Raw genomic sequence first — 23914 nt, forward strand, 5'->3', positions numbered from 1 at the left:
CAGATCTGCTTCCATTATAGCACCGCCACGTAATTGATTGCCTCTTCCTCTTGCCATGTGTTTGTGGCATCCTAGCATCTCAGCCTGTAGCCAGGATCCTTGCAGGCTAGCATGCATACAACCTCTGGGTTTCAGTAGAATGTAAACTTAATTCAATATTAGCAGAACCTCTGTGCACTTCTTGTTTCTTGTGTTAAAGAATAATAAGGATAATATTGACGGTGATGTGCCCAAGAAACCTGAAGTCTACAACCTGTATGAATTAAAGGGTGCCAAAATGACTTCTCGTCTTCCCCTGAATTGGCTCTGGAGGGTCTCTCTTTGGAGCAGATTTTAAGAGGCACATGGCAGGCTGCAGGGGGAGGAGATGAAGGGGAAGTTCCTTTGCATGTCTTGGCAGCCATTCTTGCGCATGAACACTATTGCATACGACCCTGTGCACATTGATCAAATTTGAACCATTTCTTTTGGCTACTTCTGCATTTACTGCTCAAGACAGGGGCAATGATGCAGGGGCAGAAATGGAAAACCGTATCCAGCAACTTCTCTGAGTTTTGAAATGTTAGCAGGCAAGTCCCCACATGCTTCTGCAACAATAAGAGCTAAAAACATGCTTGAAAGGTAATAGGTAGCATCCTCAAGAAGCAGAATTTTGTGACCGCCACCATATTCTGTGCTCCTTTGGATATTGGAAGTGGTTTGCCTTGTAGTGTAAACCAGAGTGGTGTAATATTTGTAGAGTGCCGCACCAGGACCTGGGAGGGCAGGGTTCGAATCCCCCACTCAGCCATGAAGCTCACTGGGTGAGCTTGGAGTCAGTCACCAACTCTCAGTCTAACCTACCTCACAGGTTTGTTGTGAAGATGAAATGGGGGAGCAGGAGAACCATGTATGTACCCCACTATTCTTTTTTGTGGCTTAGGGCCCTCGTATTTATGGGACCGCCTCTCCTGGTATGCCCCGCAGAGGACCTTAAGGTCCATGAATAATCATAGTTTAGAGGTCCCGGGCCCTAAGGAAGTCAGATTATCCTCCACCAGGGCCAGGGCCTTCTCAGTGATGGCTCCAACCTGGTAGGATGCTCTGTCCCATGAGACCAGAGCCCTGCAGGATTTAACTTCCTTCCGCAGGGCCTGTAAGACAAAGCTATTCCTCCTGGCTTTCAATCTGAATTTAGCCTGATCTTTTATTCCCCTTCCTTCCCTCCCCCTCCCCTTTTTATGAAGATTACCCGCTCTGGGATCCCACAGCTAATTCTCCCCTGGTCTCCTCGCTGGCCCAAATAGAACTAATTTAGCCAGCTAGCCCTGGTGATCATCTAATGTTTATTGGATGAATTTCCCCTCTAAATTGATTTTTGAATTCCGAATTTATTGTTATTCACGTTTTATACTGTATTTTATGCTGTTTTTGCTGCATCAATTAAATGTTTTAAATTTGTTGTTAGCCCCCCTGAGCCCAGTTTTCTGAACCAGGAAGGGCGGGGTATAAATAAAAATTTATTTATTACTTATATTTGGAAGAAAAGTTGGTATATAAATGTGATGGGTTTTGGAAGCAGATGTGCTGTGATTTCTGCTGCTTGGAGTCTTACCAGTTTTTAAAAAAACATTTTCTAGGCTTATTCATTAGTGGACCGCGAAGTTGGTTACTGCCAAGGAAGTGCTTTCATTGTTGGATTGCTTCTCATGCAGGTAAGGAAACCACACTGCTTCGCAAAACTATATATTACTTTGGAATTTTGCTTTGTCCAAAGCAGTATGGGATGATGATAAAGCGTAACACTGGATCCACGAACTGGGGCTCTTCTTGTGGGGAATCTTAACTGGTCTTTACCACAGACTTTGAACACACATTGTTTTACTGTAACAGTTCAGAAAATTCTAAGCCCGGGCTTAATGTGAGTCAGGTTGGAGCCTTGCTTCTTGTTGATCTTCTGGCGGCTAGCCCCTAGAATGTAAATGTGTATTTGTTCGCTGCTTGTTAAAAGAGAAATGTTTGGCCACAGGTAGCTTTCCCCCTGGCCCCAGGCACAATGACGTTCATTCTGCAGAGATGTTATAGAATATAGTAATAGAAAACCTGTTCTACGGGATAAAAATTCCTGGGCAGACTTGAGATTCCCCAGCATGGCTTTCATAACCCACTAACTCTCCTGGCTATTATTTTTATTATTATTTAATTAAAAAAACCCTACTGCAATGTTTAACATCGGCCAGAGGTTGCAAGTGTTTGAAGGCAATGACAACATTCAGACAAACAAATCTCAGTTTAATAAGCCAAGTTATGCCTGATCTTCTTTCATGCAAATGCTTCATTCTTCCCTTCACACAAGACTCGGGACAAGACAGGAAGCTTAACTATGGCTTGCCTTTACATCTGAACTAGCAGCTAATGATTTCCACATCGTAGCTTGTTTTGGAAGCCAACTTTAAGCCCCTCTGGCATCCTGTTCTGCCTGTTTGGAAGCCATCGGCCATAGTTTCCTGGTTTAAATGCAACGATGAACTATGGTTAGCTTGCAGCTTCCTGTCTTGTTCCCTCCGATGGAGAAACAGGTGAAGCAGCTGTGTGCAGGAGCCAAAATCTTGTGCATGCTCATTAATCCGAAAATGGATAATCCAAATATGGCCAGTGCTTCCAAACCTGGGTGTGAACTCGTAATGTAGGGAGTATCTACATTACACTGAGGTCCAGCGCTGAGGGCCTTCTGGCGGTTCCCTCATTGCGAGAAGCAAAGCTACAGGGAACCAGGCAGAGGGCCTTCTCGGTAGTGGCACCCGCCCTGTGGAATGCTCTTCCAGCAGATGTCAAAGCGATCAACAATTACCTGACATGCAGAAGACATCTTAAGGCAGCCCTGTTCAGGGAAGTTTTTAATGTGTGATTTTAGTGTATTTTTGGTTTCTGTGGAAGCCGCCCAGAGTGGCTGGGGAAACCCAGCCAGATGGGCAGGGTACAAATAATAAATTATTATTATTATTATTATTATTATTATTATTATTATTATTATTATTTATCTGCAATGCTTTTTCCATGTAACCACAACTGCCACAATGAGACTACCAAGCCACGAGGGCTTGAGAAACAGCAGTTCTCTTTTCACTTGTTCAGATACTGCAATAAAAAGCAGCTACAGATGAAAATTGGTTGTGAAGGGCTAGGAAACATCATTTCTCCCCCCACCCCAGATGCATACCTGTATGGTTCCTGTAGCCGCGTGGTATTGGAAACTTTTGGGGCTTTTTAGGGTGACTATGACAATGAGTAATGAGCTCCTGACTTGGTTCTCCTTCGAAACAGATGCCCGAGGAGGAAGCGTTTTGTGTGTTTGTTAAATTAATGCAAGATTACCGACTTCGAGAACTCTTCAAGCCAAGTATGGCTGAGCTTGGCCTTTGTATGTATCAGTTTGAATGGATGATACAGGTATATATAGATATATATGAGATCGTTTACCAGTTGCATGCTTTGTAGTTCATTTCTTTTTGTTTTTAAAGTTGCAGATATTTCCCACTTTCTCAGCAGTGGGTTAGGAGAATTGGGTGGCAGAGAGGTGGAAGGCCATAAATTAAAAGCACTTCCGAAAGGTATGGTGTGTAGAGAATTGGCCAGAGTTCAGGAAGTGGAGAGCAGCGCTTCAGTCTATAAACCCTGCTGAACTAAGAAAGTTGAACAGCTTTGTCTCCAGTATTTTGTTCACACTCCCTTGTTATCCCTATTTTGATACTCTCAGTAAGAGAGAACATCAGTGCTTCATAACCATTAGATGGGTATTGATGCTTTCACACAGCAAAATGCAGAGCGATTCAGTCTGAGGTAAATTACATGGGAACTGTCTAATCAGTGTGTGGCCTTCAGATGATATAAATCATATTATTGAAAGAGGGAGACCACCATTTCAAAGTGTAGTCCTTTATAAATAGATACTTATTTTATGATTTATGAAAGTCTTAACTAAAAAAAACCAACAACTGTAAATTTTCTTTCAGGAGCAACTGCCAGAGCTGTATGTACATTTCCAGGCTCAGAGTTTTCATACCTCTATGTATGCCTCGTCGTGGTTCTTAACTATTTTCCTTACATCTTTCCCATTACCAATTGCAACAAGAATATTTGATATCTTTATGTCTGAGGTAAGCTATTGTCTAATGCCTGTTGTCACAATCAAAACACTATATCTCCCAAGGCAACTCTTTCTGATGTAGACTGTGGTTGTGAGTTGGGTTCAGGGGTGCCAACTTGAATAAAATATTATAGGGGTCCAGGTAAGTGCCACCCCCACATAATTGATCACATGACACAACACATGCACACCATTTGAATGACAATGCCCATCAATTTTGGGGGGGGCGGTCCCCTTAAATATTTTACTGGGGGGTGGAAAGGACCTCGGTCCCTAGCAGTTGGCTCCTATGCTTGGGTTAAACTTGACATTCTGTGTCAATCTAAGCGGAGCCTCATTTGTTTTAAGTGTGGCGCTGAAATCTCTCAATATTAATTTTGTCAGTATTAAGTTAAATGGGAAAATATATTTATATTAGATATCAGAAATGCTTACCTGAAATAAAACACATACCTTATTCCTAGGGTTTGGAGATAGTGTTTCGGGTCGGCTTAGCACTACTCCAAATGAATCAAGCAGAATTGATGCAGCTCGACATGGAAGGGATGTTACAAGTAAGCTAAATGTGACATCGACATATCAAATTGCTGGAATGTTTGCCTATAATGTTGGTATTAATTACCGTGACGGTGTGCTTTCTTTTTAGCACTTTCAGAAGGTCGTTCCGCGTCAGTTTGATGGTGGGCCAGATAAATTAATCCAAGCAGCTTACCAGGTCAAATACAATGCAAAAAAGATGAAAAAGTAGGTAGTACATTTTGCATAAATAGCATCTGTGCTCTAAAACAGTTCCTGGGTTTTGAATTGCTTTAAAATCTTGTTAACGTGCTTCCATTTAAGAGTCTCAGCGGTTTCTTTGCCAATGATACTAACTAGAGTACTGTGTATCACACTCGAGAGGGGGAGAATACATCAGCCACTTTGGCCTATGTTATCATACCTCATGTTACGGACACTTCAGGTTTCGTGTTTTCGGGTTGCGGACTGCGGGAAACCCGGAAGTACCGGAACGGGTTACTTCCAGGTTTCGCCGCTCGCACATGCGCAGAAGCGCCAAATCGTGCCTGCGCAGACGCAGCGCTTCAGGATGTGAACACTGCGGGTTGCGGACGTGCCTCCGTCATGGATTATGTCTGCAATCTGAGGTTCCATTGTACGCAAAAGCATTGTTAGCAAAGTAACTTTATCCAGATCAACTGAAAGTCACAAAATGGCAAACTAGTTATTGAGCTTCAGAAACTCTTTAGGCAAAACAGACAAGCGTGCCACTAAAAAAGAGCTTGACGGAGATTTGTGTATCAAAAGCTACTGTTTAGGACCTGATGGGCAATAAATAAATAAAATTAAAATCTGTTTTTGGATAGTATCTATTCCTGTTGTTGCATTTATGGAAACTTTTGAGCCGAATGGAAGCTTCTGTTTTTGCCTGTGCCCTTCTTCCCCTCTCAGCTCTTTAATTCATATAAGTCTCCACTGGATCAAAGAATCTCCAGGGAACTAAAGGGGTCCCATTAGATATAAAGTCTTAACTTCCTTTCTTTTAAGAAAAACAATCTTAGCAGATCTACTGCTAAGGCCCTTTTTTGTTTTGTTTAGAAATCAATTTTAGCACACTGCACTTTAGCTATGGGATTTTGAAATGGGCTTCACAATTCCCATTTATAATTGCTTATTGAAAGCAGTACAACTTGGTGTATGTTTTCTGTTGAGTTCTAAATGAGGCCTCAATTGCTGAAGCATGGGCACTTAATTCATGTATCAACAATTTCACGCAACAGTTTTCCTACAAGCGGATAGCTCAGTTGGTTAGAGCGTGGTGCTCATAATGCCAGGGTTGCAGGTACTATCTCCGTATGGGACAGCTGCATATTCCTGCATTAGAAGGTCGGTGGTTCGAATCCCCACGACGGGGTGAGCTCCCGTTGCTTGGTCCCAGCTCCTGCCAACCTAGCAGTCCGAAAGCACACAAAAAATGCAAGTAGATAAATAGGTACTGCTCCGGTGGGAAGGTAAACGGCGTTTCCATGTGCTGCTCTGGTTTTGCCAGAAGCGGCTTAGTCATGCTGGCCACATGACCCGGAAAAACTGTCTGCAGACAAATGCCAGCTCCCTCGGCCAGTAAAGCGAGATGAGCGCCGCAACCCCAGAGTTGTCTGCGACTGGACTTAACTGTCAGGGGTCCTTTCCCTTTTAAGGATATACATAGGAAGAAGAGGTTTACCTTGTTGGGTGCAGATTTCACAAATTTTCTTTTTGCCAGGCACATGCTGGCAGGTATTGCTTTCCAGCAAGTAAACTTACAGCAAAATAGGCACTTGTGTGAACTACTCCATGGTGATGTTTTGTGTGGTTTTCTTTTTCTCCTTCACTATGTGTGTTAAAACAAAACCTCATGTACCTTAAGACCGTAGACATGGTGAAAAGAATGACAAAGAATCGTGCCTTTTTCATGGACTTACAGTTTCAGGGTAAAGGAGAGGAAAATCAGGTTTAGTGAATGTAAAACAAAAGCTTTGGTGGGAGTCAAGCAGAGGAATATTGACAGACAATCTACACATTACTTATTCTGTTCAGCACATGCACACAATACAGTCATACCTCGGGTTGAATGTGCTTCAGGTTGAGCATTTTCAAGTTACGCTCCGCGGCAACCTGGAAGCAATGGAGCGCGTTACTTCTGGGTTTCGCTGCTCGCGCATGCGCAGACGCTCAAAATGACGTCACACGCATGCGCAGAAGCGACAAAACACAACCTGAGCACATGCAGACGTACAGTCGCCTTACGTTCTATTCAGGCTGTGAACGGGGCTCTGGAACGGATCCCGTTCGCATCCCGAGGTACCACTGTACTAAAAAAAAGTCTTACATTTTTTTCTTCAGGTTAGAAAAAGAATATACCACTATAAAAACAAAAGAAATGGAAGAGCAAGTTGAAATTAAAGTAAGTGGAATTTTGTGAGAGAGTGTTGTAACTAATGTGGATATTTTCAATCCTTACCTGGGCAGCAGGGACTATTTGTATGCTGTCCTGAGGTTCTTGGAAGAAAGGCAGGATACGAAGGTAATGAATAAATAACAAGTCTTTTGTGGAAGCAAGTGCCATATTAACTTTCCATAGTGCATCCTCATTTATTATGGAAAGCTAATATAGTACCTGTAACTTTCCACTTTTCGAAGGTACATTTAAAACAAAGCTGCAGTGAAAGATGTGTGGGCTGGGATATGATCGTTTTGTGGAGGAATATGTAAGAAAATAAAACCCTGATGTGGCAGGCTCCCTAAGTAAAGATGCGAGCGAGGGAATGTGGCTGGGTTTGGGGTGCTTTAAAACTTAGACACTCCCTGGGAGTAACGCTTGAGAGGTCTGAGATTCTCCATACGTGGCAGGGTTTGCTAATATTGATGATGCGAAAAGAAAACCCGTGACCATTTATCCCTCAAAGTAAGGATCAGTCCCAACGGAAGCAAAACTGGAATTTTACTTAAACACACTCTATGAGGGTTAAAGCCTAATGGTGACCCTGATAAGGCCCAGAGCTTTTGTTCCAGCCAGAAATGCTTTACAGAAATAACTGAGAACTTTACTTAAAACTTCCACTTTAGAACTGTTTCTAATTAAACAGATTCCTCCTTGAATGGCTGTTTGTCCTACTACGCCAGTAAGAACTCTTCTAGCCCACTTCTAGGATCTTTTCCTTCCCCTCAGGGAAATACTCGTGAGTTGCCCTGCCTAGCAAACCCCTATCCACCCATCCCAAGTCCTTTCCAAACACTATCTCACAGTTTTAACTGTCAGCTTCTCTCTTTTAACTCTCTGTTCTCTCCTGACTGGTTGACACTCCACCCTGCTGTTTGCAGCAGTGTCACCCAAAGTGACCATCAGACCTTAAATTTACCGTATTTTTTGCTCTATAAGACTCACTTTTTCCCTCCTAAAAAGCAAAGGGAAATGTGTGTGTGTCTTATGGAGCGAATGCAGGCTGTGCAGCTATCCCAGGAGCCAGAACAGCAAGAGGGATTGCTGCTTTCACTGCGCAGCGATCCCTCTTGCTGTTCTGGCTTCTGAGATTCAGAATATTATTTTTCTTGTTTTCCTCCTCCAAAAACTAGGTGCGTCTTGTGGTCTGGTGCGTCTTATAAAGCAAAAAATACGGTATTTTTCTCAAAGGTTCCACGTTGCATTCCAGTTTCTTTTTTTCTTTCTTTTTTTTAAAGAAGCTATCTGCGTTGTGATAGCAAGCAATTTAGTAACACTGATAATTTCAGAAGGCCTTCTACTGATCTGAATTAACAGGCTGCATCCACAGTCTTGCTTTCAAGGGAATGTCGTCAGGATTTAGCTCTTTGTGATGCTGGGCCTTAGGCTGTATAACTTATAATTGATCATATGACCTTCCAATATAACAACATTCATAGAAGCATGACTTCGCCACAAGTGTGTGGAATCAGTACCCTAAAGTAGAGGCACCATGCATATAAAGTGATAATTGGGACTTCTCAGTTAATTTAAATTGCCCATCTGCTTTGAAACTCTTATAAGGGAATAATTAGGTGAGAAATTTAGGATGTTTCCATGTAATGTTTACCAGGTGATATGGTATCTTGTAACTGCAGTGGGCCTTGAAGGTTACTGGATTCTTCCTGTCTCCTCACTGCATTTAGGTCTCAGTTAATTTTGCTTGCTTTTCAGAGATTACAGACAGAAAATAGACTTTTAAAACAGCGCATTGAAACGCTAGAAAAAGTAAGTATTCTAGTCACCATTATCCTGTATTTGATGACAAATTTTACAATACCGGTGCAGTTCTGAATAGCTGTACTAATATGAATAGCATGGCAAGAACAACACTGATAATGTCTGCTTTATAGCAGTGTCATGATGCTTCTTAATAATTAGAGAATTTAGGGTTCTAAACTATGAGCACTTGCTTTCCGTAGAACTTTAACTAAAGAAGTGAATTCAACAAAGCATTCTATGGCCCCTTAATAATTAACGGTTTTATTGAAGAACAAGGCATTGGGTTTAGGAAAAGTCAAACAATGAAACTGAAATATGTATTTAATGAATTTTGGATGGAAGATCAGTGTCCTTGGACAATCTCCTTGTTGGAAGGAAGCTGGGACAAAGTTTTGTGCCAACGTTATTTTGCTTCTTTGCATCACCAAATGCACTGAAACATTAAGCCAGGTGTCTGAAATGATTTCGCACTTTGCATAACCACTGTATAGAATATATTCAGAAACCGAAAGCAAGTTTCTATTTATTTGTTTTTGTTCAGCACACCATAGAAACCACAACACATATACAGCTTTGACTTGCAGTCTTCTTCCTTAATTCAGTGGCATTCTGTTCAAGTTCAATCCCTGGACCGAAGAGTACGATAAAGTTGAGAAAGCTCATTCTTAATTTAGGTTAAAGCAGATAGCTGTAACAAAGTGTGGTAGATAAGAGAAGGCTCTTAGTTTGGATTATGATTTTTGTTCCCAAGCAGGTTGAGAGCAGAACACTCATCCTTCTTACTTTTTTCACCAAAGAGCTGTGGAAAATAAGGGCTTCTCACTGTTTCTATTCTGCCTCATCTCAATCTCTTGGCCTACTTTGGCTTCATGAAGAACACTAACTGTACCTGGAAACATTTTCTTCCTTCTGGCGGTTCCCTCACTGCGAGAAGCCAAGTTACAGGGAACCAGGCAGAGGGCCTTCTCGGTAGTGGCGCCCGTCCTGTGGAACGCCCTCCTACCAGATGTCAAAGAGAAAAATAACTACCAAACTTTTAGAAGACATCTGAAGGCAGCCCTGTTTAGGGAAGCTTTTAGTGTTTAATAGGTTATTGTATTTTATTGTTTTGTTGGAGGCCGCCCAGAGTGGCTGGGGAAACCCAGCCAGATGGGTGGGGTATAAATAAATAATAATTATTATTATTATTATTATTATTATTATTATTATTATTATTATTATTCTCCTTCTTAAAGCCATTAGAGCTTCCTTCCTCTTATTCCAAGCATGTGGACACTGCTGATCACTTGATGGCTAGGGGGAAACAGGACTGCAGGGTGCCAGAACCAGACAAACTAGTGATAGACGAAACAGTCATCCCTTGGGTTGTTGAATGGTGGTGCTCAAACAGGAGAGTTGAGCATTTTATATTGTAATTTTTTTCTGAATAACTGACACAGGCGTAATAATATGAACAGTTTATAAAGCGCTGAGGAATGTATGCTTTTATTATTATTTTTTTAAAAATCCCAAGTGTTCCATTTAGTATAGGCAGTCTGTTAATTTGAGTAGTTTCAGAGGGCAGCGTTTGAAGCAAAAAACTGAACTGTGTGTGTACCTAGTTGTGTTGTGGGTGGGTGTTTTGGACGCCTTGGAAGAACTTCAGCTCGATTCTTTCAGCCACTTGAAAATTTTCGAGTATATTTGTGGCACTGGTGAGAAAACAGTCTTAGGAAGTCATCCTCTCCTGAGGATCTGTTTTTTACGTGTCACACTGGCCTTGACTAGACAATGGGCTAGCAAGCCTGAGGCAGCATGTTTGTCCTCTAGATGATCCTCTCATTCAGTGTTGCTGCTTTTTTTAGTCCCACTATCATGGTAATACTTTTACTGCTTTTATTTCTCAGTTCTTTCAATGGGCAAGGGCAGTTGGAGGAATAGGAGAACCCATTATGAATTCTTTATTTCCTTTTTGTTTTGCCTTAGTGATAGGGACGCGCTTCTCTTAAAAAGAGGTTTTTGTAACATTGTCCTGTTATAGTCTGAGCAAGGTTGTGATGTGTTTTTCTTTATTGTTCTGAATTCCAAGACAGTACAGAGTTGTTCTCAAACAAAATCCACAGTGATTACCTTTCCAGTGCCCAGGAAACGATGGCATCCAAAAAGAGCAGGTGATGGAAGCGTCTAGTCCAGATCTAACCCAGTCCTTCCAATGGTTCTATAGACTGTTTTCCAGTCTGTTGCAATTGCCCTTAGCACCAACGACCCTGACAGCCACCTTCTTGCCAATGTGCCAACCTTGCAAGACTTCAAGCTTGCTGTAGCACGACATATAAGCTTCTAGAGACTGATACTCGTTTGTTAACCATTATGAGAGTGGCTGGCTATCCTTTTGGTAGAAGGCAAGCTTTCCTTGATCTCTAATACAGGTGTTTCTTCTTCAAGCATTGGGGCAACTCTGAAAGGGCAGGTTTTGTCTTTTTCTATACCCAAATCACTTTCTCATGGTTTTTATTTGTCATATAAAAATTTCCTTCTGCCCAATAATCTTATGATATTGTGGCCTTTCCCCTTGGCTCTAGAATACTTGTTCCCATTAATCGGACTAAAGAATACGCTGTCTATCTCTAGTGGATGCTGAATAGGAATAGATTGGATTCCTTTTTCTGGTATTTTTTTCTAGGCCTTCAAGCCTTTTACAGCTATAGCTTCCTAGTTTTTGAAATTATAGTTGGCAGAAGTCTTCATTTGTGACTTAAAAGAGGAGTTCTCCCTGTGTGGGGAGTGAAGTTTGGTCTTTTCCCATAAGCGTGGAAAGTGAACTTTTTCCAATGTGCATTCCTGGTTCCAAGGGGAACAGAATGGCCGTTACGGTCATAAAACAAAAGTAGGAAAGCAAGATGGAAATTCTGTTCTTAAACAAATCTCACTTCAGAGAACAATTGTGCGTTCAGATAGTTGAAGATAGTTTCCACCTAATTTATGCTAATTAATACATTTCTACTTCTACTGATACAGCTTCATTTGGCTCCTTGATGCAGCAATTTTCATGCGGATGTGTTAACAGTTTCTGCCCTCTCTGTGAATTTGTAAGTGCATTAAGGGAGGTGTAAACTAACTGATGTGTACGGGTTAAATTGTACCTTTCCGGGTTGAAAGCTGCCTGGATTATTAGATTGCTGTGAAGATTCTAGTTTGCTGCAAAATCTGAGCAAGGGAAGATTAAACTGTAATAGCGTTAGTGATAAGAGTTGTCCGAAATCAGATCAGATATACTTTGCATATATTCACTGTTCTTTGTGCCTGACATTTTGCATCACTAGACTCCTGCCTTTTAAATACTGCTGTTGTACAAATTGCTCTGCCCCTTCACTAGCTGAACTTTGAAATGTGCTCAAATTATACCTCCTTTCACTTCACAAAGCTTGATCAAGTGAGCTCTACATGAATTTGCATACCGTATAATGTTTGCTCCATGCAATAAACTGCCAGCTGAAAATTAAACAACTTACCCTCTTTAAACGAATATTATTAAATTTGAAGCTCGGTGTTATTTTTCTGAATTAAGTCTTTTGCCTGTGCTGCTGAGATTTGGCTGTTAAACCGTACCACCTTTAATGGGTGAAAAAAATGAATATTTGGGAGTTCATTGCATATGGAAAGTTGGTAGAATTTGGGCATAATTTTCCACCATTGATTTTGTCACTTGGTTTTCCTTTTTTTTCTCTTACTCCTATCTGAATTTTTTCCCTTTTTATAGGAAAGTGCTTCCTTGGCAGATAGATTGATACAGGTATATACTTCTTTAGTATCTCACTCTTTCCGATTCTAAAAAAAAACAGCTTTCTGTTTTTAATGCATGCATTAATAACTACATGCATTTTTACAACTGAATATCTACCCTCATAAATTTAAACAACTGTAATCTAGCAGCTCTGTGTTAGAATAATATTTAGGCATCTCTCTGCACGCTCATTCTAATGGCGCCCGAAATTCTGAGTAATTGCTGGGCTCTAATTCTGTTTCAGCACTAATTCTGTAGACCAGCTACGAAACTTCTAACAGATGTGCATGCACAATGGAGTAATATATGCATGAACAGAGTTCTGCTGAATGCAAATACACAATTGACCTTGCTGGCGGATACTAAAAGCGTTTAATGCGATGCAGTGCTAAACTGCCTTTACTTCGCTAAATTGATGTACTGGCTGTAACAGTTCTGTGATGATTTGCAAGATTTTAACCATATGGCAGAATAAATATGTAAAACTCTCGGTCTTCCCTGGATCGGTCCTCTAATTGCTTTAAAAAGAAAATTATGTCCTAAGGGACAAGTGACAAGGGCCCAGGAGGCTGAGGAAAACTACCTCATAAAACGGGAGCTGGCCACCATCAAACAGCAGAGTAATGAGGCCATTACTAAACTGGAGCAAGCTGAAAATACCATCAGGGAGCTCCAGCAACAGCAACAAGGGGTAAGGTACCTGGTAGTAACCTAATCTCTTATCTTTCTCATTCACTTCTGTTATTTCTGTTGGACATGGCATGATCTCTGTTCTATTCCTCTTAAATATATTGCTTTCTGTGATATATGCATGGATAAAAATTAAGCGAAAACGAATTAGCCTGTTTTTAATAATTAGATTAAGGGGTTCCTAACCCTCTGGAGGTTGTTAGACTCTCAACTCGTATCACTAGCAACCAATATAGCCATAGAGATGATGGGAACTGAGTGTCTTGGTGATGCATAAGGAACCTGAAGAGAGAACACAGTTCAATGCAAAACAGGGCTTGGCTGGGTTGGAATAACCAAACCTTAAATCTGCTTAACGGTGGATTCCTCCTCTATCCGTAGCCTGAGCTGACAGCAGGCCTTTAGGTTGATCATCATTATCACAGTAGTTTTCAGGGCCGTTTCAAAATTTTAGGGCACCACCTAGTGGGAAAAAAAGAGAAATTAAATTTGACCACTTAGGCAGGAAGGCGATTGAACTTTGTGTGACTAACAGGTGAATGTGCTTAAGATGATGCTGCACAACCAATAATTTGACATTTTTATTTTTTAAATAGATAATGTCAGTATGATTGTTTCCTTGGGTTAAACATGTGCTCTCAATTCGCCTGGCTGTTGTTTAAGAAAATATTTTGTGTGTGTGTGTGTGAGAGAGAGAGAGAGACTTCATTACTGGAAGAAGAGTAATTAATTATGATAACATAAATGTTCCTTTCTAGCCTGCCCTGAATAATAAGTATTATGTGAAAGATAATTGATCTTGGTAGCTCTTAATTTTGTTCCATAATTTGTTTCTCACAAGTAATATTTTTGGAACCCAACCAAAACAGGAAACTTCCTACTTGGTTCTTTAGCTTTCTCATAATCAATAGATATGTATGGAATAATCCAACATTTTATTTATGTGTTGAATATATGTCTTGTAATGAAATGTGGAATTAAAAACGATATTTTCATAGGTATTAAAATATACATGTAAATGAATACATCTGATGGGGGACGGGAAGGAAGAGAAATATAGCTAGTCTGAATAATTGCTTTGGATTACTATAGTGTTGTGTTACTATTGAATTGGAGACTGTTGTGCAAGTGTAAAGACGGAAGCTGTATTCCTGGGAAAGCTAAGGGGAGATTATTATACTCACAAAATTTCTAGGCTTTGTGTTTCTTTTCCCATTCTTGGTGGATGATTGTTACCATGAAATAATTTGAATTGCTTGGTATTTGATATATTGGGGTTGGTGCTCCTTAGTTATCTGTGAATCAAATGAAGATGGCCTTGGATAAGTCACTGTCTCAAAGTGATTGGGAAAATAAGGAGCTTAAAAAACAATTATTACATACAGTGTGGATTGACGTATAAAACAAACAAGAAGAAGAGGGGCTAGCGTAGCTTTTTAAAACAAAAACAAAAAAACAAGAACACTGAAATTCTGAAAAAGCCCAATTTTTGGAACCCTTCCCATTTTTATCGCACACTTCTCTAAAAGCAGGCTCGTTAAGCTTAGTTTCCAACGAACTGACTCTCAGACCTTCTGTCACTTGGGAGTGTATGCCACTGAAATTTCATTTAAATGGAGATTCAAGGTAAGAATTGTATCTACTTAGGTGGCACTGCAATCTCCACACGCACACACACCCTCCCCGAAGCTCTGTGAAATATTTTCTCTTTTGGAATGAGTGAAATGCTTGATATGAGATTTTATTCGCTCAAAATGCGTCGTAGGAAAGTTTGTTTTCAAATGTAAATCAGTCCCCACAGCATTAGATAATGGTTAAATCCTGGGTACATTGTAGAAGCACAGGTCGCTCAGCTCTAATATGCATTTCTACACATGGAGAGTTTTGCTGTTTTCATGAGAAAAGCAGACAGGACTTTTTGTTTTCTTACAATTAGCTGCTTAGAAGCGCGTCTGCTGCACCTCCCCATACCTTTTGCTTGTACAAAAGAAACCTCACTCTGCAATCCTGTGCACCAGAATTGGGAAACCTCCAAATGTTGTCCTCCCATCAGCGTTGGGGGGGGGAAATGGACCTTACTCTGAGTAGGCAGGTATAGAATTGCAGTGTCAAAGTTAGTATATTTTCGATGCTGCTGTTTATACTTACCTGGGCCTAAGTGCCACTAACCGAAAGTAGGGTCTTCTGAGCAAACATCCTTAGAATTTGTCTATAAACATAAATCAACGAAACACGATTCTATATGCTAAGTTGTGGACGGTAGTTTTTTGTTTAAACAGTAAGTTTAAGTTTGCCAAAATAAGCTTTGCAGATTTAAACACATTCTTTCTCTCCTCCCCGCCCTGTGGGGAAAACCAGGCAGAAAATACTTATCGCCATGACTTACATGCCTTCGCTTTTCATACATCTTTCGACTAACCTATAGTGTAAAAAAAAATGTGCTATTGTACTGTATTAAATTGTTCTATGCATAACCCTTTGGGATTCTGTCATTAAACTCTCTGGTTTATTGGCTGCGACTTGCAGGAAATGGTGACATCTTGAATGCGGCGATGGGGATATCGCTGGTGAAAGGCCTGAGGGAGATCCACTACAATAACCTTTTAGCTGGATCCTCAGCAACAGAGGCGCAAATGCAGATCTGTTGCCATGAAGAGTAGTTTCCAGCAAGTGTTCTGTGAAGCTCCATTGTGCTCTGAGGAGAATAGCTCTAGCGGCTTTGCCAAATAAAGATGGCCTGGAATGGCAAGGCCCAGCCTTTCATTAGTCACCACAGCAGACTGGCTGACTCAACGTGAACTGTACTTGGGAGAACACAATGACTTAATGGCTAGCTGGCAAAGTAAAAATATTTAATCCTTAAAATAGCCCCTGTTGTATCTTGAAGATTGGGTCTAGTTTGTCAACAGGGACAAACTTGCAGTGGCGCCACAAAACGCTGAAACGTTCTGACTCACAGGATGACCAAAACAAAACCTCAGAAAACTGGAGGTGTGTTTCCACAGCTTTAAAAAAAGCAACCTGCTCCACTACTTAAACTTCAGGTTTGGGGTATTATAAAAATCACTGTAAAATAGGACTGGTTCCTAAGTTAGCAGGGTTTTTGTTTTTTAGTGTCTGCTCCCTAGTGGGAATAAACTTTGTCTGTATGTAAGTCTGAATGGAAATGTCTGAGGGGGGAAAGCCTTCATAGTTCACAGCAGCAGCACCCCTCCCCATTGCATCTTCTTGCTTTCTGAGCACGCTTGCACTGCTTCCTCTCATTTAATGCTGAACTTACTCCCTCCATATAGCAAAAGTGCAGCTCCCGCTATAGTGAAGACTTTGTCCTGCAGCTGGAGAAAGAGTTGGTGCAAGCAAGGCTGAGCGAAGCAGAATCCCACTGTGCCTTGAAGGAAATGCAAGACAAGGTTCTTGAGATGGAAAAGGCAAGTCCAAACCAGAATGCTTTGCAGAGTGATTTTAAGTGAATTTAACATAACATTCTGTAAAACGTAGGTCCCTTTTGGCCCAACTACATTTAGCATGGGGAGAGTGTGTGTCCTACTCAGAAGCACAGTTGTTTGGGGCACAAGACGAGGCTTTTTCTATTGAAGCTCCCACTTTTAGGAACTCTCCCTAGAGAGGTTCTCTCTTTAAACTTCAGGCAAGCTACTTTTAGCGTGGTCTATCGTTCTGCCTGCCTGTTTTATCCATATAGAATTCTTGCGTGCTGCTACCAGGCCAAGTTTAAGGTGGTGGGGTTGTTCATTGAATTTATATACCGTCCTATACTCCAGGGGTCTCAGGGCAGTTCACAGAATAAAATCAAGATATAAAACCACAAAATACCTAATAAAAATAAAAAAAAAACAACCCAATAGCCCCCCCCCAATTTTTTAAAAGGGCATAGGATGTAAATCAGATCAACCAAAGGCCTGCTATTAGTATCTAACGCCCTTAGCAACAAGATTGCCTTACCCCACATGGGCCCACTTGGCTGCTTCATTCGGCAGAATTGGCACATAAAACTGTTCTGCTTTTGTAAGAATGCGGGTCGTTTCGTGTGGCAGCACCTGCCCTTCGGAACTCCCTGCCTATTGAGATCAATCAGGCGAGTTCGCTTTACTCTTTTCAAGGCATGCAAAAAATGTTATTGTTTAGACAAACCTACCTAGATGGTAGATGGGACGTGGGTGGCGCTTTGTGTTAAACCACAGAGCCTAGGACTTGCCGATCAGAAGGTCGGCGGTTCGAATCCCCATGACGGGGTGAGCTCCCGTTGCTCGGTCCCTGCTCCTGCCAACCTAGCAGTTCGAAAGCACATCAAAGTGCAAGTAGATAAATAGGTACCGCTCCGGCGGGAAGGTAAACGGCTGCTCTGGTGTCCTGCTCTGGTTCGCCAGAAGCGGCTTAGTCATGCTGGCCACATGACCCGGAAGCTGTACACCGGCTCCCTCGGCCAATAAAGCAAGATGAGCGCCGCAACCCCAGAGTCGGTCACGACTGGACCTAATGGTCAGGGGTCCCTTTACCCTTTACCTTACCTAGATGCTTAGAAAGTTGAGATAACTTTAACTCGTTTTAATGTTTTAAATTTTGTATGTCTTAGAGTAGGTTTGTATTTCCCACCCCCCACCCCTTGATTTTTATTGTTTTATCTTTTTGTAACTGCTTTGAGTTTTTACTTTTATTTTTTTACAATCAAGCAGTGTATAAATTTTATGAACTAACTAACTAATAGGCTAGCAGGTCCCCTTTCCTTATATAATGATCCTGCTCAAGAAAGAGAGTTTTGTTTCACCGAAACTTTAAGCCCATTGAGCCAATGCATTTTCATTTGTGAAGATTTTAATGTCCTTCAAGTTTGGGGGGTTCTTTTTGTGCTTTGTATTTCTGAAATGCCACCTCAAAACATATTATGCAGTTGCAAGAGGTCTGAGCTAGATGACCCTTGTGTTTCTTTCCCTTACGTCACGTATCGTTTAATGCAAATAGCCTGCCTTATACTCTCGGTTTCTTAAGAGCTTGCTTTGTTTGCAGAGGAACAGCTCCTTCCCTGATGAGAACAATATTGCTAGACTTCAAGAAGAATTGATTGCAGTGAAACTAAGAGAAGCAGAAGCTCTGATGGGTCTAAAAGAACTTAGACAACAAGTTAAAGATTTGGAGGAACACTGGCAGGTAAGGCTATAGACCTAGCCCTAAGACCTAGGGCTAAAGTTGATTCAACAATGCATTGTGTAAACTGGACTTACAGAGAGCTAGTGTACAAGAGGGATGTTTGAAGAGGCTGGGGATCATGAGAAGAGACCGCAAATGAATGAGTCCTAGTTGCAGAGAGCCCCTGCCATTCATTTTGATCCCCTGTTTAGCAAATGCAGGTTTTTACATTTGCCTCTGCAGCTGAGATAGCTATAAACTTTCTGTGAAATATGCAGTTTTCTGTGTTAGCAGAATGTCTTGAAGCTTATTTACTCAGAAGTAACTGCCACTGGAGGGACGAGGGTGGCGCTGTGGTCTAAACCACTGAGCCTAGGGCTTGCCAATCGGAAGGTCTGCGGTTCGAGTCCCCGCGATGGGGTGAGCTCCCGTTGTTTGGTCCCAGCTCCTGCCAACCCAGCAGTTTGAAAGCACATCAAAGTGCAAGTAGATAAATAGGTACCGCTCCGGTGGGAAGGTAAACAGCATTTCCATGCGCTGCTCTGATTCGCCAGAGCATGCTGGCGAGATGAGCGCTGCAACCCCAGAGTTGATCATGACTGGACCTAATGGTCAGGGGTCCCTTTACCTTAACCTTTAACTTCCACTGAGTAGTTCAATGAGAGTAATGCCCAAGCAACTATACGTCATAATCTTAGAGTAGCTTTTAGTGATCAGTTGCCAAGGATTTCAAATAATGCTGTCTTAAGCAATTTAAACCTTATTTAGGAGTGAGAAAATATGAGGAGACTGTAAGTATTTCAACGGCTGGGGAATTTTTTAAATCATTAACAAAAACATTCAAGATATTGATGTGCCTTTTTGTCCTTATGAGTATATGTACAGTTTAGTGCTTGGCTGCTGAAAATTTGCTGTTTTAATCGCCATGTTCCATATTTTTCCTGTTTTTGGTTACTCAAGTTGAATGAATTCTCCTGCATCCTTATGCCAGTTGAAGATTTATTTTTTATTTTAATGCAAGTTGGGGATTCTGTTAAAACATAGCAATGTTTTTAGCGCCATCTAGTTCGCACTACTGGGAGGTGGAAAGACCCCCCTAAAAAGAACGCTTTAAATGAATTGCAAGATGAACTCATGACCGTCAGGCTCCGAGAAGCAGAAACACAAGCCGAGCTGAAAGAAGTGAAGCAAAGGATGATGGAAATGGAAACACAGGTAAGGGCATCTTCACCTAGAGGAATCTGAATGTCAGGTATTGCATGGAAATAATTCCCTAAGTATGAAAACCACTTGCATATCTAAACGTAGTATGTTGGGTTTGGAACTGGGAAGTATAGAGCTCTGTCCATTGAGAGCAGACCCAGTGAAATTAATGGACATGACTAACTTGGGTCTATTAATTTCAATAGGTTTACTTTGAGTAGATCTTAGTCAGATCCAATGTATAAATTCGAAGTGCTGCTAATGTCTGAAGGATGCTGGCAATGACCAGTAGAGAAGAGAATTCTTTAATGATACTATTGTACTTTCTAACCTGTAATAAATAGTGTGGGGAGTTTGTCCAATCTTGAAAATGTGGTGCCACTTTTAAAGTCACTTAGAATATAGTGAGGTCAGACTGACACTTATATCATACCTAAACTGGTCTAAAAAATTGATTAGTGGGTGGAAGTATGTGGATTCTTAGGCAATATGTTTTGTTGGCGTGAAACTGTGTTTTGATCCAGCTTCTGCTGCCAATATAATGCTCTCTGGCAACAAAAGCGCTATCTAAGACATTCATATCTTCCATATAAAAGGTAGCGAATAACTGTAAGGCAATACATAAAAACTAAATTAAAGTAGCAGAGAGCAATGAGAAGCAGCTGTTAAAACGATTGAGCAGCCTCCATCAGTAAAAATAACTGTGTAGCATGTTAATACACAGAGCAGTACCGAAGCTAAAAACCCACCCGTGATTGCACCAATCTATTTAATATTATTTTATCTGTTATGCAGCAAAAAGTCACTGGTTTCCACAATACTTTCAGCCTGTAGGGGGTGCAATTGCTCTATCTGATCACATGTGCAATATGTGTCATAAGAGAGAGGTGTGTAAGCCCTTAATGTTGAGTACAAATTTCTTGTTTTGAATAAGCAGCACATTCATATAAGCAGCACACACACAAAACAAGTACACCAGAAATACTGCTAAGTGTAACTTTTCGTTCTTGAGTGGGTACTAGTACACCACCGAGTAGGGATTGTTATCCTCCACTTGCCTGAAAGCAGGGAAAAAACACCAACGCTTAGAGAAACTTCTAAGTTGCTCCTCCCTTAAGAGTAACAGTTGGGTTTTTTCCTCTGCCTTCCTTGAAGTAGACCTTTCTTTCCACTGGTGCTCTTCTGACTGTCTCTGGTTTATTTGTGTGATGGTTGTTTCTATTTTGTAGTGAATCCTGTTTTTTTGTGGGGGTTTTTTTGAGGGTTTTCCTCTGTGCAAGTGAGTCTGTTTTCCCCCCTTGGTGTCTATCTTTTCTTCTTGTTGTTGTTGGAATTAACTTTCCATCAATTCTGACCCTTTTCCTCAATTAATTCACTGTTACTGATTAATTATATCCCCCCCCCAAAAAGAAAGGTTTTTCACAGTTAATAGATTGGGACTGACCAAACTGTTGCAGAAGCAAGTAAATGATCATTGTCTTGCTTTGCTAGTGGAAGTTACAAGCCTTAGGTTTGCACTAGCTTTCACATATTTACTACTGCAAATGTATAAGAAGACTGAGGTCAAGGCTAACGTAATCCCTCTTTCTCCCCCTTGTTATCGCACCTAAACATCAGAACCAGATAAATAGCAACCATTTGCGGAGGGCGGAACAAGAGATTTCCAGTTTGCAAGGGAAGGTCCAGTATCTGTCTGCTCAAAACAAAGGACTTCTGGCTCAGCTGACGGAATCAAAGCGAAAGCAGGCAGAGATTGAATGCAAGGTAACCCAAAACAGAAATGCAGTGAACACTATCTGTGTACATTAAAACCAAGATATCTTGGAGAACTAGCAAATTCTACCTGCAGGCTTTCTCAGGATGGATATTTGATTTATATTACAGAATTGTATTAAACAAGCTGACATCGCGTTTGATTTTTAAAACCCTTTCACCCTTTGTAAAATGCAAGTTGTTCAGTTCAATTTCAGTGTTTTGATGGATTACAGAATCCCTTGTAAGAAGAGGTGCCATAGGCAAAAATCTAAGGACATTTGGTGATTTCTGGCACCATTTATCATCCTAAAACTAGTCATCGCCTTACATTTTAATTGTGCACCGTTTGTAAGGGGACTTCCCAGGAGTGTGTATATTCATCAGCCACAACTGGGTATAATGTACAGTTTTGTAATATACCTTGAGTGCTAAGCAAATGCTAATTGGATGCCTGTTTATGTCGAGGATGTGCCTCTGAAGACAGGATGAGATTCTGCATTGTACAGTTCGTTTCCTGTTTTTAATTATTTGTCCCTTTTTATTGTGCTTCTTGTGCACGTACCCTCACACACATGGAAAAGCAGAAATGTAACACGTAAGGGACAGACCGTCTTTTACTACTTCAGACTGCAGAAGTGCAGAGCAGGGTGTATCTTCAGCATGCATTAAATTTTTTGTATGTTTTGAATGCTGGAAAGAGAACTGCAATGGCAAATGTAACTTTAGAGGCTGCCTTCAGTTGCACATTCTCCTTGGCGATAGAGCAGCATCATCCAAAAATGTTTTATATATCCTTGTATTCACAGACTGCCTATCCTTGCTTACTAAAACCTCACAGGTCAAATTGTTTTAAAGGGGGGGGGGAATCTTGGGGGAGGAGAGTCCGCAACACCAATAAATCATTAATATTGTTGTATTTATTTTGATAGCATGGTCAGTCAGTCTCTTGAAGTAGCTTGTTGAATGAATTTAGAGCAAAAGGATACTTCTGGCTCAAATCAGTTTTTCCTTAAATGTGAGTCAGCTTGCTACCCGTAACTTACTTGGAATCACTTTTTTTCTGAACTTTTTCTATTCCCTCCTCACCCCTGTTATTCCTAGAATAAAGAAGAAGTCATGGCTGTAAGGCTCCGAGAGGCAGATAGCATAGCAGCTGTGGCAGAACTCCAGCAACATATTGCAGAACTAGAAATCCAAGTAAGAGTGTAAACCATTCCCTTTGTTCCCTTTGTTTTGTTTTTTCACTTCCTACCGCTTTGTGTTTTCACTCTTTTCCCCTTCAGTTTGACACACGTTGGGTAACTTTTTAACATTTCCTCTCAGTGTAGACATAATTCTGCCTGCCCTTTACACTCGTTTACGAAATTGGCGACAGGGTTCCATTACCCTTATGTGTGAGCTCCCCTTTAGATATTGAGGGACGCGGGTGGCACTGTGGGTTAAACCACAGAGCCTAGGGCTTGCCGATCAGAAGATTGGTGGTTCGAATCCCCGCAACAGGGTGAGCTACCGTTGCTTGGTTCCTGCTCCTTCCCACCTAGCAGTTCAAAAGCACATCAAAGTGCAAGTAGATAAATAGGTACCACTCCAGCGGGAAGGTAAACGGCGTTTCCATGTGCTGCTCTGGTTCGCCAGAAGCCGCTTAGTCATGTTGGCCACATGACCCGGAAGCTGTACGCTGGCTCCCTCGGCCAATAAAGCGAGATGAGCGCCGCAACCCCAGAGTTGTCCGCGACTGCACCTAATGGTCAGATGTCCCTTTACCTTTTTTATGCTGATATTATTTATTATTAAATTGATACCCTGCCCAAAGGAGCCTTGTAATCATTGTTCACTCCTACCCTACAACTTGAATTCTGCTTTTTTAAAAATAAAAAAGTATAATATATTTTATTTTTATTTACTTCGTTTCTTCTAAAATGCACACGGTTTTCCTTCTCCTGGTAACCACCCTGCCAGGTACATTAAGCTGAGAGAAGAGGGTGACTCTCCCAAAGTCACCTAGCCAGCTTATGTGGAGATTTGAACCTCAGCGTCCCAGGTCCTAGTCTTATGTTCTAACCATGCTACGCCACACTGATTCACCGACCACTTGGAATACTACCGCAGAGAAGTGCTTTTCAGTGGTCTCTGTTAAGACACTTGACTGATGGCTCAGTAGTCAAAAGTAGGCAGAAGTGAGTGGACTTGCATATAGGTATATGTGTTAAACATAGCATTGGGACTGTACATACACAACAGTTCTGATGTACAGTGGTACCTCGGGTTACAGACGCTTCAGGTTACAGACTATGCTAACCCAGAAATATTACCTCGGGTTAAGAACTTTGCTTCAGGATGAGAACAGAAATCACGCGGCGGCAGCGAGAGGCCCCATTAGGTAAAGTGGTGCCTCAGGTTAAGAACAGTTTCAGGTTAAGAATGGACCTCTGGAACAAATTAAGTTCTTAACCTAAGGTATCACTGTAGTTCTTTAGCTGCTGGGGTGGGAAGACTT

General features: G+C 41.3%; 1 protein-coding gene across 4 annotated transcripts in view; it reads left to right on the top strand.

The window, feature by feature from the left end:
- Positions 1-23914, top strand: part of EVI5 (ecotropic viral integration site 5) — a 67565-nt gene that overhangs the window by 21930 nt on the left and 21721 nt on the right. For 2 of the 4 annotated variants that reach the window (XM_083620626.1, XM_083620627.1), the window contains 14 exons: positions 1620-1694; positions 3304-3429; positions 3993-4136; positions 4591-4680; positions 4773-4870; positions 7007-7067; positions 8817-8870; positions 12604-12636; positions 13172-13318; positions 16611-16745; positions 18340-18480; positions 19516-19674; positions 21280-21426; positions 22519-22614. In XM_083620626.1, coding sequence (XP_083476752.1) covers positions 1620-1694; positions 3304-3429; positions 3993-4136; positions 4591-4680; positions 4773-4870; positions 7007-7067; positions 8817-8870; positions 12604-12636; positions 13172-13318; positions 16611-16745; positions 18340-18480; positions 19516-19674; positions 21280-21426; positions 22519-22614 — 1506 coding nt within the window. The remainder of the gene's footprint in view (positions 1-1619; positions 1695-3303; positions 3430-3992; positions 4137-4590; positions 4681-4772; positions 4871-7006; positions 7068-8816; positions 8871-12603; positions 12637-13171; positions 13319-16610; positions 16746-18339; positions 18481-19515; positions 19675-21279; positions 21427-22518; positions 22615-23914) is intronic. The other 2 variants (XM_083620628.1, XM_083620629.1) reach the window with 2 other exon arrangements.

Source organism: Podarcis filfolensis (assembly GCF_964270895.1).
Source record: "Podarcis filfolensis genome assembly, chromosome: 6".
In the NCBI taxonomy this organism is placed as follows: Eukaryota; Metazoa; Chordata; class Lepidosauria; order Squamata; family Lacertidae; genus Podarcis; species Podarcis filfolensis.